This window comes from Anthonomus grandis, chromosome 6 (genome assembly GCF_022605725.1).
Source record: "Anthonomus grandis grandis chromosome 6, icAntGran1.3, whole genome shotgun sequence".
Taxonomy (NCBI): Eukaryota; Metazoa; Arthropoda; class Insecta; order Coleoptera; family Curculionidae; genus Anthonomus; species Anthonomus grandis.
Window position 1 is genome coordinate 26,557,031 of NC_065551.1, and position 18,736 is coordinate 26,575,766.

At 30.9% G+C, this 18,736-nt stretch overlaps 1 protein-coding gene across 8 annotated transcripts in view; it reads right to left on the reverse strand.

The window, feature by feature from the left end:
- Positions 1-18,736, reverse strand: part of LOC126737314 (rap1 GTPase-activating protein 1) — a 349,016-nt gene that overhangs the window by 34,676 nt on the left and 295,604 nt on the right. Inside the window, exon 1 of one of the 8 annotated variants that reach the window (XM_050442178.1) lies at positions 1,576-1,819. The exons of the other annotated variants lie outside the window; for them this stretch is intronic. Coding sequence (XP_050298135.1) covers positions 1,576-1,638 — 63 coding nt within the window. The 5' untranslated portion in view covers positions 1,639-1,819. Of the gene's footprint in view, positions 1-1,575; positions 1,820-18,736 lie in introns of those variants that run through there. 8 annotated transcript variants of the gene reach the window in all.

Genomic DNA, 18,736 nt, shown 5'->3' on the forward strand with positions numbered 1-18,736 from the left:
ATTGAAAAAAAAAACAGTGCAGATTTAATAATTATTCGAGCTATGTATAATAGTGCATTATCGATACTCGCGTGGGGCTAAATCTAATCCATTAAGCCGAAGGTCGCGGCGAGATATCCACATTATTTATTTTTACACGCGACGTCCATACGTGGACATGCAAAACGGGGCTATAAATATCTTTTACACCAAAGGAATTTGCCCTATAAAGAGCAAAAATCCCCCGCCTAATAACCCCAAAAAGGAAACTGAAAAGCCATTAATCTGGAATTTAATGACCTAAAAACCTGCAAAGTGTGTGTTCATTAAAACTTGGTTGTAAAGGCATACAGGACCTTTGAGTTATGCACTATAAGAAATAAAGTCATATTTTTTTTTCTTTTTAGAATAATTTAAAGGCATATTGGATGCTAGAAGAGTTCTAACCAAAATCTCAAATTTTAATAGAATATCACAGGAAGATCTGCAGGGATTCAGTCTTGATCTACTACTTTGGAATATAGTGAGCTTCTTAAATTCAATAATTCGTAAAAATGTCTGCGTAAACTAATCTGCCGATATGTTAAATCAAAAGCATCAAGTATCTTGGCGGAAGGAAAAGCATCAAGCTTGGCGCCCAATGTGGGGTGTGCAGATATGACAAATTTAGGCCTAGCGATTTTGAGTTTTAAGAGAAACCACGAATTTGACGAAACCTCTAGAAAGAATCTAAGGAGTTTTATAAAATTCTACTCATTGATTCTGCAGATATTTAATCACAAGTTGCCTCACCACTTGGATTCACACCTTTCATTGTAAGACTTTATTAGTCTGGATGGAAAAGTTACTATCTCTTATAGAAGTTTTAAGATCAAATAATCCCAAGGGGTTATTTGCTGATTTAGTAACTGTGAGGATCAAGCATCCTGATAGGATCGCCAATAGAGTTAGTAGCTATTCATGAAATTATTTTTCACAATAAATCACAGAAATCAATAAGAAAGCAATATTACGTGTATAAGACTAGTGAGCTCAATCGAAGGCATAATGGGATTATACCATTTAACACATATAAATCCGTAGCTTGATATTAGTTCGGTCTATTGTGTTAATATACAGCGTATTCACGTATCCTTTGACGACTGCAAATAGGTTAATGGAATAAGAAAAGCCAATCCCCTAAAAGATATTAAACTGATATATTCGTCAACTACGACTCCATTTAAGGCACCTGCGAATAATGCAATAACACAAATATTAAAATAAAATATCTTACACGAAATTACCAGAAATACCGCTGTAGGCTGATAAGCAAAATTGGATCACGCGAGAGTGTATATTCTCCAGACTTTCTCATCGATTCTGTCAGTGCCGTTAGAAAAGTACCTCAGGACATGCAAGTAATGGCGACTTGCGGTCTGGATATTTTAATAACATATTGAGGTCATCAGTAATGACTCTTATAAACTGTGTGTGTATACTTGAAGGATATAAACAACATTTATCTCAGGTGTCTATAATAATGGTCTGATGATGTATAATAAATCCAACTAAACTTTTTCGAATTAAATTTATGTATTTGTACAGGCGCCTTACCCTTTTTTTCGGTTTGATCCGGAAATCGTCTAAAAAGGTGTCAAATCCTCTGCCTTTCAACATCTTTCAATTAGCTCTGTTTATATAAGTCCTAAATCAACACTAAAACACAGCCCTTAAGAAAACTTGATCCCTAAATACATAACCTATAGACACGCAGGTATATTTACAGACCTTTTTTTTAAATCAATACACATACAAAAAAAACCATTTGTCTAAAAGATTCACCGATTTCCTGACAAACACGTTTCTAAACTACCTTTTCGAAACGATTTCTGTCCTATTTATTATAATTCGAACGTTACGTCAATTTGATTGGCCATTAGCTGGTAGGCGCTAAACATCAACTATATACAAGGACTCCAAACATAAAGCTCCAAAGGACAAATAAACACTGCAGTGAATTTTATTACACGTGGCGGATTAACGCGAAAATAAAAGACTAATAGTGCCTGTGATAAAATGATGAATAGCGAGCGGGTTAAATTTTATGAGCGAACTCATGAAGGTAAATTGAAGTGCTGGAATTTCATTTACGGTTTATTATTAAACATTTTGTCATTTATATTATGAGGATAAACTTAAGCAGTGAATAACGAAGTATATATATATATATATATGTATATATATATATAACATTAAAATGCTGCTAAAAACTTTATGAGAAACAAGATCATGAAGTCAGATATTTAGATAGGAAGCCAAAATATACTTGATCCAGATGATGGAATGTCTCATATGAACATCTAAGTCAGTATCATCTTTTATCCTGATGATCTGAAAGTCCAAAATAGTACATAAAATCATATCTACTAATTTTTCCTACTTAGAGGACAGCGAAGATTCAAAAATTCAACAACCCCTTACTTGCCTTATTATGTGTGGTCTCTTGTCGGTAAATGGGACCCGAGTCAAAGGATCAATATAGACTACAATATTTATTGTATGAAATTTTGCTTTTCTTTATCAGATTATCACACAAAATCATACAAAAATTATTTAATTTGCGTTTACACCTGTTAAAGCCGGAGCAGGAAATAATCTATTGATAATCTGAATTAGGCGGTTATTTACTAAAAGGCTTATTTACTTGTTTTTTAAAAGAAGTTTGTACATAATGACCAGTAATGTTTTCATTGTCCAGAACAAACCCAGCAACTATTTCATATCCATCTTCAATTTCTTGTACGATTATGAATATTATGATAGGGGTATCAATTTACCAATCTTAACCAACATTTGACACACTGTTTATCAAATGTCTTAACCTACAATCACTGAACTATACAGTATCACTAAAAATCAAATACAAAGTCTAAAATTCGGAGAATTAGTTGAGACAAATGAAGAGACAAATAATTTTGAAGGAAGAAGAAGCTAATTCTCTATTTTTTTAAATATCTGACTCCAATGAGGGATAAAAGTTACATTTCTTCTTTCTCTTCATGGCTATTCCTTATTATAGATCCTCTTTCTTCATCAAAGTCAATTGCAAGATTCAAAACTCCATGCATGCTATCTATAGAGTTTATATATAATGGGGTTTGTAATTTTTTTTCTAAATTATAAATTAAACATCCAAGGTCCAAGCAGCTCCTTCTTCAGAGGGGAGCTGAAGCATGACCTTTATTTACTCTTTACTGTAATAAATACTCATGAATTTTTCTTTATATTTAACTTGTAAATTTATCTATATTTATGTGGGAGCATATGTAATATCTTAATGTCTAATCTAGCTGTCAATTATTGTTATTATAATTTTAACAAAATCATGTCAATTTTTCTTACTAATAGGATAGCGAAGATCTTCCAACGTTAAATAAACCCTTACTTGCCTCATTATGTGGTCTTTTGTCGGTAAATATGACCCGAGTCAAAGGAACTTTGAATTTTAGATGCAGAGTTTTTATATTGAGAAATGTTGTTCTCTTTATCACATGATGGTGATTTTTCAAAAAAAATCCTATCATTAAGTAAAATTTGAATTTCAATATGCATAATAAAGTTAGGTAGGATATTGAAAAGAAAAAACGAGCTCAGAGATCAATAGATTGAATCTCAGCTCCTGGGTATATAAAAAAATCTATTATACTTCAAGTAAATTATTGTATTCCAGGCTTATTGTACATTAAATTAAATAGAACGAAAGGTATCGTTAAAGATTTAAGTTCATATTTCCTTTAAATATCTGAATAAGTCTATTTTCTTCTTTTCAATATTTCAGCGTATGAGTGATTATGAGCGTTATCAATTAACCAACCTTAACTGACATTGATACTATATCTACTGTTCAAACAATTTTCGTATTTACAATCAAACATTGAAATCCAAAGTTTAATACATTATTTAGCCATGCACTTGTATGATTTAGTTCACCTATTAGCAACAAGCCAAACAAGCCATTGGATAAATTAATATCAATGAAGGACAAAGAATGTTAAAGAAAGAAGAATGATTCTTTATAATTGTAAAATACCTGATTAATTTATTGACAGAGATAAAAGTTATATTTCTTCTCCCTCTCTCACTCTGTGGCTATTCCTTCTCATAGACTCTCTTCCATTATCTTAAGAAAGAAGATTTAAAACTCTTTTATTTGATCCTAAAGTAAATTACTAAATTACAGACTTATGACTAGATATAGTTAAGTCTGAGGTGAAATTAACTGTGAAAGGACTCAATGCGTGCCTCTTTTCAGGTTAGATCTCTGGTGCGCTAAACTTTTGACACTATAAATCTACCTGATTCTTTATTAGATCTTGAAGGTGAAAATTAAAGGTTTATAAAGTTCATTATTGTGAAAAATAACACAATTATCAACACAATAAACGAATTTGTCTCAGTCGATTTGCAGGTCCCATATTTGCAGATATAAAATACAAATATTGATTTATATAATCAGTCTACAAACCTGTTCTAGTATTGGCTTGGCCGAATAATAAGACGGCTGTGAGAATTAGATGATTGCTTTGATAAATATTATTAAGATCAGTTTTAACGTTGTAATATTGTACTAATTACTGTCTGACTATAAAACCAAGTAGATATACAGAGTGACTCTACACAGATATAGAAAACTACTAAGACACTAGAAATGTTATGCAAATATTTTAAATAAATGATTTAAACCTTGGTTTGTACTAATAGTGCTGCAAGAGTTAAATACAAAAAAATTCATTAAATGTTGCCAAATATGCCTACGCGAATTTTCCACGTGAACAATAGTGGATTTCAAAACGCTTTAAAAATACAAAGCTCTTTGTATTTTCACATTTCCCACAGAAATATCCAAATCCCTAAGCCCTAAATTCACAATGCATTTGTTGCGAATGTTTTATTAAATTAACACATATCTCACGCGGTTAGTTATGAAATAAAGTGATTTAACCAATCCTAAAATTCGTTTGTTCATTTTTAATATCCCCTAATTTTAAATCTGTGTTTATGTGAAAATACTGATAATAACTGATTTGCCGTTATTATATATTTCGTAGGCTCTAATTCTGGGTTTTAGAAACTCTAGTTGAATGACCCTTCACAGTTAAATCTTATATAAAGGATTTAATGAGCCCAGAGATAAACTGTGTAAAAAAGGACAAGCCAAAGCAAAAACAGAGAAGTTAGCGATCACCAGTTGGAGATAAGAAAAGCACTGAGCTCAAGACATTTTAGATGAATTGACTTTGATAAAAGATTTTTTTATTTCGCAGATTGTACCACGGAAAGTATCTATCTCTTTGAAGGTCCCTTGTTAGATTGCATCTGCAATGGTATAATTTGGAGCAATAAAGAAGTTGTTACATAATTTTATAGCAGCTAACTGGAAAATTAATGAAGTGATAAACGGACGCATTCCATTTTGCTTATTATGCTCTCGACAATAAATAAACGTATCACAAGTTACCACTCACCAACTTGGCAAACTTTGCTTTTGTAAGGCCTTTATCTCGTCATTATTGAGTGAAAATAAATGGTGTTTTCTGGTGGCTTCATTGTGTGTAGTTTTTCACTTTTCACATTATCGTTTAGTTTATGTTTTGACCTACTTTTCGAACGATAAGCCCAAAATAAAAGGAGACAAAGTGAGTGCTCAGGCCGATTTATGAATAAAAAATATGTTACCGGTCGTTTTTTTTCGCCAAAAAATATGATACATTTTCCGCATTTTATCAGGAGGGTTGTAAGTGGGGATATTTTGGCCCAGCTGAACTTTCTTTAACAATTTATCTTTTATACGAGGAATGTATTTCACCGCTTGCTGGAAGTAACTTTTACCGATTTATCATTTATGTTTTCTTTACAAATTACGCACAAGTTGTTGATAATGTCAGAAACAAACCATGAACAAAAAATATTGATAAATAAAACGTTACGCGTTGAATTATAAGAAAAAGTATAGTCCCAGAATCATTTAATTTTATAAAACTACAAGAGGAATAAGATAAATTAATCATTTTTAAGAAAATCTGAATAATCAGCCGATAACGAATTCACCATCGTTTTCTCGATTTGGCTCGATGAAATGATTTGCAAGGTTTTTAGTGAAAAAATTTCTGAAAAATAACCCGAATAAAAAATCCTTACGGTAATAAGAAATAAGGATTTTGCAACGAGGAATCTTGAACACATGTTCCTTGAACGTTTTTTTAAAATACTTTTTTGGCAAATGATCTTTTTATTTAATCGAAATTACTTTTTAATCTGAAGATCTTCACAAATTCTTCTTAAATCAAATTCTTAATAATCTATACTTGCATGTAAACTGCAGGCTAGCTGCTAGAAAAGTTGACATCTGGAAAACAAGTTAAAGTTGTACCTTTTGCCAGGAAACAAACACACCTTTTGTAGAACCAGAAAATTCCCTAAATAATCTGCACAAAGTGATTCTGATTCAAATTCATTAGACAGTGGGCCAACTTACGAGTTATCATATCTGAATAAATTAACATTTATTCCTATCGTTATCAATAATTTCCAAACATATATTAAAGAGTTGTTCAATAAAAACAAAAGATTTGAATTGCGTGCCATATTTGACAGTGATAATGTCATATGATTATGACAAGACAGATTGAGTATTGACAGATGGACGTTAGTAAATATGGAGCATTCCATCGTAGAGCAACGCGTCCTGATTGTCAAAAATTATTATAATTTCTAAATCAATAAATATTTCCATACTTTCCTACAAAAACCCAAGTTTTATTGAGCACTAAAATCTTGCGCTCTTATTGAAATAGTCTTTATAACCAAATTCCAAAAGAAATATAAAACTGTCACCCTTCTTACTACAAACAAAATTACATCATCTTGAGCAACTATATCAACTTAATGTTCCACCATAACCATTAAAATGTTTCTTCGGCCACTGAAATTGTGTCATTTTTATTTCTAAAATTAGTTGAACATTTCCGCATTCGTTTCATACATTCTCAAATAGTTTCCCCGTTTCTAAAATTAATATCTTAAATGAATAATATCGCTTTCAAATTGCCTAAGACCGTCAGTAAATTTACAACGACCACATAAAATTGAACGTTGTTTCATGTACTGAAAGACACAAATATTAGTGCAACGTGCTGAAATCATAAAACTTCTGAACCGTCATAAAACCGAAATTTGCTTTGGCTGAAGAGGACTAAACATGCAGCAAGCAAGAAACCGGAAACTCCATTCGAAATGTCAATTAAAACCAGCGAACGAGTGCAGAATCATCAACTTGCCGACTGATAATTGCATTTTTATCAGTCGGTTACGTATAGCGAGGAGGGCCCAGACCAATTCGTACTTAAATTTCTGCAAATTTGGCCTCTGTTCGGTGCGATTGCATAATTGCAATTTTATATTGTATTAGAAACAAAGTTGGAACTGTCGCAATTTATAATTAGTAAGTTGGAAATAGGAAAAGTATAACTTCCAATATAAGCATTTTTTTATGTTAATTATCCTAGTTAGTGTTCAAACTTTTATTTGTTATAATAAAACAAAATTAATTTGCCAATGATTTCTTCACCTATTTGTGAAAATTGTTGACTTTTAGACACTATATACAATTACATTTTTTACAAAAGGAGAAACTTTTTTACTTTCGTATTTATAACTTTTTAACGTGTTTTTATTAACTCTATTAACTTTATCTGAACATTAGGTGAAACCTAGTATTCATTCTTTATTCTAACTTTTCAAGAAAAAAAGAAAATGTTCTATATATATTACGTAGGAAATAGGAACGTTAAATACAAATATCCTAAAAACAAAAAAAATAAAAATTTAAAGAAGAACCAATACATATTTCTAAACTATAATACTTTTTAAAAGCACAATATTAAAAAAATAGCAAAACAGGCTTAAAAATAGGCAAAACTGCTTCCACAAACAGAAGTTAGCGAAAGTAAATTAAACCAGAATAGAACAAAACAAAAGGTATTACAAAATATGAAAATGATATTAGAGCACATGTGAAAAGGTATGGTTAAAAGATTCATCCCGGCTATAATATGCCTTAGTAGAAGTGATTTTAACTTGCTTGGTAGGGGAAAATCGTCTACCTGACGAGTCATATGACCAGTGTTAGAGATAGATTTAGGACTTTTACAAATAAGAGTAGCTGTTTCCAAGATAAAAAAAGAAAGAAGAGTTAAGATTTTTTTGAAATATGAATAGGGATTTACAAGTATCTCTTAACCTAACAAAAAATAGCTATCTAATGACTCTTTTTGAATCACAATAATAATGTTCACTAACCCCTTTGTGACTTAAACCCCAAAAAGGCATGTCATAACGAAGATCAGACTCAATACGAGAAAAGTACACTGAAGGTGCAAATACTCCTAGCTTAAGTCTTGGCATTATTACTGCAAAACATCCAGAGGCTAATTTTGAAAAGATTTAGGATATGAACTTCGAATCAAAGGCAATCATCAACAGTAATACCAAGGAAAATGGTAATACAAGAAGGATTCTTCATTAAACGTCATGATCAACACCACCCTAATAAAACCTTAAGATCCTCGAAAACCTGACCTATAATGTAATCAGAATCTTCATGACTCCACAATATGCTGGTATCAATAGCAAACTGAACCACTTTAACCTACAGTTTCAATGAGCCTAAGTCATTTACATACAGCAAAGCTTATAGTGGTCCCAATACTGAACCTTGAGGACTTAAGGAATCGACGAACTTAATGAAAAGCCAATTTAATGAAAAGTAAATGACCACTACTAGGTGGCAGCCATTTAACGTGATTGTATCCTTTCGATGTTGGTCACTCTGACAAATTTCAGTTGAGCCAATTGTAGGGAAACAAAACAATAATTAATGATTTTGAGAGGTTATGTCTACAAAAACAAAATTGAAAGTTACATTTAAGAATTTAAGATAGTTGCGTTAGATCTGAGAGTTTTCTTGTACTTCTTTTACAATTTCGTTAAAATTTATGAAAGAAAGTAATCCTCAACTAAAATGAGACAAAGTTTCAAGTAACATGGGATAGATGCATGCACTTTAAAATATGTGATTTATAATGCTCATAAACTTAAATCTCATACATCGTAATACCATGAAAATGATGATCTTCATTTAAATTTTTGCTTGTGTTTACTTAAGAAATTTAGTTAAAAACAAAGGTTATTGAAACCTTGTCCTTTGGTTTTATATACCCAGGTATATACCAATTTCAACAGTTCTAATCTCTAACACGTCAATGAAGAAAATAAATTTAGTTCGTGACAGATCACACGTCAAACGTTCAACGTCGTCAACTTCATTGCCTTTTTTTAATATATTATTTTGTTGGCAACACTGAAAATGTTCAGAGTGACCAACATCAAAAGGACATAACCACTATAAAAATGGCGGCCACCAGGCAGCGGTAATTTTTGGTTATGGTGGCCATATGCATTATCAGTCCAGGTATATTTATTAGGTTCGTGCTACAATCAGATAAACACCCAGGTACTATAACTCTCTGAGTACGATTTGATAAGATATGATTCCAGCCATTGCAATGACACAGCTCCCAAGCGATATTTATTGAGCTTCGAAGACAGTATTTAATGATTAATCAAAGGCCTTGGATAGATCACAAAACACTGTCATCGCCGACTCTCCAGAATTCAAGGTCATATATATAGAGTACGCAGAGTAGTAAGATATTCCATCAACTTGATTGATTATTAGATGATTATTGGCTTTTTAAGTGTTGAATTGCATCTTTAACTTTGATGAGTTCATCACGATTAATGAAAAAAAAATGTTGAATTGAGACTTGCTGCAAATAATCCAACGCATCAATATTGTACTCATATCCTTAAGCAAGAAATGAGAAATATTATACTAATCATTCTTTAAAATATGGTTCTGATTTTTTTAAATGAGAAAAATGCCTAAAATCATTAGTAATTTACCAACACTCTCTCTGCCTATTTGACGACACAGTTAAGTGGTCACTATAATATTTAGCCTTTGCTGCTTTAATTATGAACTAGGTATTAGTGGATTATTTGCACAATTTAATCTGTCATAAAACGGAGGTTTTCAGTCGAAATTTTGAGGCCTGTTGTGACCCATGGTTTTATTTTTCTCATTTTAAGCCTTTTCTTAGGAAAACACTGATTTATCTTGTGACATAAAAAAATAAGGTAAATATGTCGGGAGCCATTTCAACTGCATTCCAATTAACCAAGGCTGTAGCAGAAGAAAAAGCATTAAAGTTCATTCTGCTGAAAACAATTCTTACATAATGAGACAAAGGCAAGTATTGCATGGAATCTTAGCAAGAATGGCTTCATGGTCAGAAATACGAGAAAAGAGTACTGTACATGGAAAATCGTTTAAATTTATACACAAATAATCAATCAAGTAGTTGCAGATGATGATGTCAATGTTTTCATAAACTAACTTAAAATTCATTTATTTGAAATAAACTCTGAACAAACATTTTTTAGATCTAAGAAAGACTACCAGTTAACCCTTTAACAAGAAATCATTTACTAACCCAATTTATAAAAGTTCCGACCTACTTCTTGAACTAGCCCCTCACAAGAATCTCCGCACGTCAAATTACACCTAACGTAGTTTTCCAATCAAACCTAATTGGTGGCCCCTAACTGGTCTATCCGGAGGCTAAACCGCTGCGAATTATCAGCCCCGCAATAATCCGATATCCGAACAAAGTGCTTTCCGGACGGGAAACTTTAAAAACTAAATTCAAGTTTCTTAAAAAGGAAAATCCCCGAGAAGCACACAGCGTGCACTTTTCGCTCGACTTTTTTTTTCTAAGTTCGCCAACTTCAAAGCGGCGAAGTTTGCCCCGGCCCTGCGTATATGGGAGCAGTCTGGTAATTTATTTTAAAACGTTTTTCCGTGATTCAAACGTTGGCCCTTAAGGCGCGAGAAATCGTTTGTAATAACGTCATTGTTTTCTACGTATTGCAAAAGTTTTCCCGATAAGAAAACCATAAAGCGGTTTTGAAAGTTACTTCCAGATTTTGCTTGATCTTTTTTGAGTATATATGGATTACACTTAAACTTAATCGAGAACTTGCTTCTGTGACTTAGTTCGAGAATATGCTTGACATGATATTTTCAAGTGCATTCTGGAATATTTTAAATAGCGACCTGGTTTAGCCACACGCGCGATTGATTTTATTATAATACACTTCAGGCATATCATTTTCTGGTCGAGTTTGTACAAACAAACACAGGAAGCTACATATACATTCAAAGATCCAGTTAGCTCATTTCAATAAACCCAAGAGCCACTTCCTGTGTAATCTAAGCAGCTACCTTGATACAGACCTTTGCATTTAATTAGCACATAGTCCGGGTTTAAAAGACGTAGGGTTTGCAAACAATGAGAAACAATATGCATGCGCTGGGTCAACTATAATATCCTCATTTGCATTAAGTAATTGCTTAAATTACATGCTCAATCGTAATTACTCAATTTAATGTTTGATCGGTAATCGAATTAATCACGCAAACAGCCGACGAATTTATGAAGTCAATCCGTTTTAATTCTGTCATTTTATTCGTCTGGAAAAGGGGGCCTTGATTATAAAATTGTGAGTCATTTAGCAGAGTAATTGTAAAGGTAACAGAAATTCTGGATTTCCACTTAATTAATGTTTACAAACGTTCATGAATATTAATTAAATATGATAAAAGGATGACAAATTCACGCGTTATGAATGCTTGATATTGAATATGGTTCATTAGTGCATTGATAGTTATTAATTCTTGCATGTTATTTTAAATTCTATAAAAGTAATTAATGCTGAACCAGCATAAATTATAATTTTTGGATTCAGTTGTGAACGTGGATTTGAATATTAATTATTTATTGATATGTTACAAATAATAATATTAAACTAAAACATTTTTTAGAGAAGCTGAATAATAAAGTTAATTATTGATTAGGGCTTTACAAGACTATGGGGAACACCACTAAAGCTTAAAGTTACTAACAATTTAATTTATTAGTAGAAATTGGTATTTTTGTGGCAAGCAAAACCTTAAAGTTTTTTCTAATGAAATGTCTATTTTACTCATCAATGTTTTGTCAGTGAGAAGAAAGCTATAGTTTATTTCAAAAAGGCAGAGAGTAATAAAACCTTATAAAGTACGCAAAGCAGGTACAGGATGACTCTCCAATAATGTATGCTACTTCCATATGCATTGCGAAATTATTTATTTTTACGAAGAGATTTATTTTCAAGTTACCGGGTTTGTTTGGTTTTGGGTGATATATGAGCTTTTTCTGTTGTTATCCATCGGATAACCTTAAAAATGGCGTACAGGCCGGGTACTATAATATGAATTAAATCAAGTATTAGAACTTTATTGAAAGTTTTAAAAAATATAAATAATAACACATATTACGTATTTAACCACAAATAAATGTATTTTACGTCATCTGTTTGAACAAACATTAATAAAATAACATAATTAAATTATAAAACATTATAATCTTTATTATCCGAAGAAGAGCTGTCATCGCCTCGTAAAATATTAATTTAAATGCACATTTAAAGCAATAACTTTTTCATTGACTGATAATGCAGGAGTAGATCTATTATTAGAAAATTTTTTCGTTGAAATAAACGTCTGATCCGTCTTACATTTTTTATATTTTTATAAACTGTATTATATATAAGTGTATGTTCTATATAGCACTACGGCGGAACATCAAATACTACAATATTTAATACTTTTGAAGTAATATGTATAATATACTCTGTGTTTTTATTACCAGTGCTATTTATTTATTACGCATAGTATATTAGATATTATGCTAATCTGTGTAATATTTAAAAATCGCACATGCAGTATCTTTCTTATAGCATTCGAACCCTTTGCTTTATTTAATAACTAGATACTAAGTTTATCTACGCCCATAGATGACGATAAAAGTCTGGAAGTTACATTTTATTACTCTCTACATTTTTGAAATACAGTATAACTAATGTGGGATGCTTTGTAAGCTTAATAAATTACTCTGGGTATATATAATTTGATTCTATTTTAAGATTAAGACTAACTGCTTATTTGAATATATTAAGTGCAATTGCCAAAGTGCGATAAATATTAAATTATTAAAAAGTTAATTAAAAAAGACGAAATCCATATTATCATCCTTAGACTCCGATACCTCATTCTTTTCTTTCTTTTTGAAAGTAGCAGCAAATTTACTAGCTTCCTTTTGATTCAATCATCAACAGTTGGATATCCATTATAGAGACGGTTTAAACCTTTTCTATTGATGTCTAGAAATGCTGGTAGCAGCATGGTATCAGAACCATATATATTTTTTTTTGACAATCAAACCATATGAAAATGAAAATATGTTATCAACATATTAAAAATTCGGAATCTTTAGAGGCACCCAACTCTTTTGTGCCTTGACTGGGAAGTTATACAAGTTGCTAATAAGACAGAAAAATGTTTTTTTTTCTTCTTGAAAAATAATCCAATTGTCCACATTGGATCATCTTCTTGAAATGATGAGTCTTTAAGTTGTTATGTTCTCCCCACCCATCCTATATATAGTTAGTTAAATTTTGAGAACTAATGGAAAAGATTTCTTATTTTTTACTACCTTATTACTCATCTCTTATTTACTCTTATTTTTTCAAAACTTTAATATACGTAAAGCGATATTGCCGTATTTTCAAATAAAACAAAGAAATCTCTGGCCCCTAAAAAATCTTTTGTAATTGTGAACAGTAATTATCAGATTTTTGCCCTCCATAAAGCGATTTACGTGTTTTAAAACAATAAAAACTCTTCGCGTGGGGCTCTTAAAAAAACAAACACAATGAGTCATCGTTCCGCTCATGTTTAAAACATTAATATTGCATTCAGCGTTACGTGTTCCTATCAATACCTCAGGGGTGCGATGTATAAAAAGTTGAGATACTATCTAAAACGCTTTTTCACCCTCAATAACAATTACTTAATCACGAAACACGAATTAAACTATGTCGAGTTTTTTTTTTTTTGTTTTGTCCTTGCGTATAAAATTGCATTAACAAACTACGTTTAGCCTAATAAGCCTTCATTAGTTTTAATAGTTTGTTATTATATTGTAGTCTTGTTAGAAGTTAATATCTATCTAGATACATAATTCACCGTTAAATCCCTCGTTTTCCGTGTATGTGCGTGAGAAGAGTTCTCTTATGGTTGTCTCGTTAGTAGGTCAGCAGTCTGCGGTAAAGAGGACACTAGCTGACCACTTCTTTGGGTTAACTGTACTCTGGTGCACTTGTAAGTTTGTATATGGTCGGCGTTGACACACAATTGTTTTCAGAAAGAAATACACCTGTATCGGGTTATTATTAAGAAAGCATCGTACGTATATAGTAGCTGTACCAAAAAAAGGTTTTACTTTACTTTGTTCAGAAAAAAGCTTTCGTAATTGTTCCTTCAGATACTGAAGCTTTACAACTAAAAATTTAGAGCGCCTAAATTGCTTCAATTCAAATAACCACAAAAACCAAAATCTCATCCTTTGTTTTTCTCCTTCGAAACCCGCATCTGGATTAAAGTTTTCAAGTCGAACAGTGGCCAAACTTTTAAGAATCAGAATCCAGGTTAAATTTTAAATTTAGTGCAGCTTCGAGACTTGCATAATTTAGTTGCCATCCAGGCTCGCCCGAACTCCTTGCTTTAGCGATATTATTTTAGATCATTTGTTTTACTGGAAGAAAATTTTAAAAAATGGGAGCTTTTTATAATAATGATAATGTAATTATAGTAATAGAACCGCAAATTTAAACCGTCGTGTTTGATTAAATTGAAGAACGAAGAAATGTTTTGAAATCAAATGCATGTAACTGAACTTTAGGAAACGTTATTGATTTTTTTTCCCAGTATTTTGTAGTGTTTATAAATTTGCCATATGATGTTTTGTCTTTTGAATATCATCAACTTTCCATTCCTTCTTATGGGCGCTATATATTCTTTATGCTCAATTATTACAGTTTAAAATAGTTTATTTTAAATATTACTATTTTTCTATAGATGTTTATGGGTGAAAGATAAGACTGATACCATTTTGTGCAATTCAATATTTAAAAAGTTTTGGAATATACTATATAAAAGATATTGTGTGAGGTGTTTCAAATTAAAGGAGGTTGAAGCTGAAAGGAATGATACAGGAGATCGTTAAGAAGATGTTAAAACATACTCACTATTTTCGAGTATATCTTTCTAACATCTTATTCCTAAATTACCTAGAGTTTATTTTTTTTAACTACATTTCTGCTTTAGGACATTGGCAACTAAATTAGAAAAAAAAATTAATAAAGAAGAAGAATTGCCCGGAAGTAGTAATACAGCACTTCAAGAATGATCAAATGGCTGATTTCTTAAAGAAGAAAATACTAATAAATTATTGCAAAGGAAAATTTGTAAAATGAAATTTTGCAATAGGACAAACCAACATCATAATTCTATTCCTGTCAAAATCGCCAACATGTTGATTTAGTTAATGTCATTTGAAATATCAGCAATCTGCATGACAGGTGCCTCTATTGTCACCAATAATAAACCATAATTTAAAGAACAGATGGTGTCTTCACAAGGCAGAGACCTGTTAAGCAAATTTCAAGTAACTTTGCATAGACCTTACCTGTGACGAACTCCAGGCACTTTGTTATGATTAACACTAGTAAACGGACGAGTGATAATTAAAAATATAAGTATTAATCAGATCTCAGAAATTGCCTTCTTCACAAACTAAGAGATAAAATGGTAAACAAAAATAAATATTGAACGTTATAGTTATTACCATAGCATGCTTTAAATATAGTCATTACTTTGCCGAAAAATCGTTCCTTCAGAAGGAATAGTTTAAAAATTATTCCTTCTGGGTGTGTTACATTTCTTATGTCAGTGAGTCTAGAAGGTAATAAAATACAAGAAAACCGTTCAATTGAGGTGATGGTAAAATACCAATTTATATAAAAATAATAAAATATATAGTTACCTTAACAATATCAACTAAAATGGTTTCCAAAACTTTGCTAACTTGCGGGTGTGTTACCTAGTGCCATCACTCAAGAGAAAATTGTATTTTGTGATTAAAAAGGAAACTTTTGAATTGTTTAAATGCTTTAAAATATCGTGCCGTTACATTGACATGTTATCAACAATTTTTCCGCAATAAATCCTAAATAAAGTCAAAAAGCCAATAAAAAGTGCATATCTCAGGGCAGCTTCTATGCAATTTTTTATGAATATTTTGGTTTGTATAGCTAACTTTTATTGATTTATGCTCATATTTATTTATTTAATTATTTAATTATAATTTAATATTTCTTAAATCTTGGATTTGTTGGACTGATTAAATATATTATTTGTACAAACTGAACTTAATGTTCAAGAGGCCAGTGGAAGAATGTAAATAATGTGTGTAAAAATAGGAAATTGTACAACCCAATTTTAAATTTTAAAAAGGAGTTTGAACTCCAATTGAAGTGTTCTTCGTGATTTTCCTTTAAAATTTTTTCATTGAAGATATCAAAATTCTTGCTTGTGGCTTGTAGAGTGTCCAAAAATTATATTAGAAAAAATCATAGTGGCTAATTTGAGAGAAAGAGCTCGTAAAAAGAGGTGGAATTAAAGAAATAGCGAATCTAATTTGTAAAAAAAAGTACAAACGTTCGAACTATGATGTACTGATATATTTACTGCCATGTACCGCCAATCTATTATTTTTTCTTATTTTGAGTTAGTTCTAAGTCAACTCAATTAAAGGTATTAATAAGCAGCAAATTGAATACTGCCACCTCTACCAAAATTTTTTAAGTGAGTCTAAATATTTTTTTTTTACTTTATTTGACTAGCGAATTATTAAAAATATATTTTTATTTGCAAGTCGTTAATGTGGTTCTAGATTTTATTTTTTAAGAAGTGAAGCAACAAACCCAAGTGAGTCTCAAAACTTTATTCTTTAGTCTAAAAAAAACAAGCTTTCTATTTTGAAGAGTTTTCAACTAATAAATCTTCCTGATAAAAAATCAAGAATCCACGGCTCTATCCAAATAAATTCAATGTCGGTAATATTACAAATAGTTACGTTGCAAGCCCTCACAAAACCTATAAAATGAATAATAAAAGATAATCTCTATCTCTAATCTCCACTGAATAGATTCCAATATTCCACTTTCTTCTTTCAAGAAACTGAGATTAAAAAAACGTCGGGAATATCTATTCAAGAAGGATTTCCTTTTGTCTCATTGGACCGGAGGGTAGTGCAAACAGTGTCGCATCTGCATAATGAGTTTCGCGACGGAACAAGACTCTAAAAGCAGTTCAAAGGGAACATTTATGGAGGTTTCCTTATCATTTTTACCCGCGACGTTCGTTCATTCTTTGGTCGCACGCGACAATACAAATAAACCAACCATCCGCTTCGGACCGAGTTCAGACATTCAAGGTTTTGATATTGAAATCATTAAGAGCCTCAAATTACAAGTTTTATGTTTTTATTTTACTATGTTTGTTAATGATTTTAAAATGAATTGATCGCGTCTTAAAGTTATATATTTTATTGCTTAAGTTGGGATGTTATAAGACGTGCTATACGTGCGCTTAGTTGTTAGTAATTAATTATTACTAATTTTTTTTACAATAAAAGTTTTTTAATAAGGTTCTGTAGTAAAATGGCCTTTTTTTAACCCAATACATTCTGGGTCATGTTTAGGCCAAAATATATAAGTTCTGAAAAGTCAAGCTGTATATTATTTAACATAATTCTATAATGCGTAAAGATTTTGATTATTATAAGAATTAATTGACAAGATCAACTTTGACCGACTTATTCCATAAGAATTTGGTAGCAAAACATATAGAAAAAAGTGCAAATTTTAATGAAGATATTCGAAAAAAAACGAAACTAATTAAGCTGAACTGATATAATTGACTCACGATTTTGATCTTCTCTGGACACATTTTTAATATATCAATCTTTTAGAAAAATGTTACGTTGAAAGTATATTAATCGAATTTATCTCTCTGTAAAACATGTGGTTGTTGCCATAAGGCTATTTTTATTCGGCGCATTGTTTTGAAAATTACTTAATTTTTTTTTTTAATTTTTTAAAACTTAAGATTAAACTAACAACAGGAGAAATGTATTTCCCTTATAAAATTATCGTTTACTCTAAACAAATCAGTTACTCTATAATTGCCATTTTTCAAATAGCGTACAAAATGACGCAAGGTTAACACTGAATTTAACCTCAAATAAAACCGCTTTGGAAAAATAATGAAATATTACCAAAAAGTCGTTTTTTATTTATTTTGTCTTGACGCCATTTTATTAAGCGCATTAGATTGTGCACAGTTTTTTAAATAAATCATAATTAACCGCTCTCGTATGATCGAATATTCAAATTAGTTAAAAAAATCTAAAAAATGAATATACAATTAAAATAGAAAACTGTTTTATTATACGATGGATGTGTTGCTTTCAAAAATTCAGAAATAAAAGACAGTCAGTTGGTTTTTACCAATCAGAACCATAAGGCATACTCACTAACACACAAAGTAAGTGTGAGTAAATATCTTTAAAAGTTTCGATAAAATGTTTAAAGATTAATAAGTAATAATTATAAAATATTTTTAAAACTCAGTCATTAAGGGATAGGATAA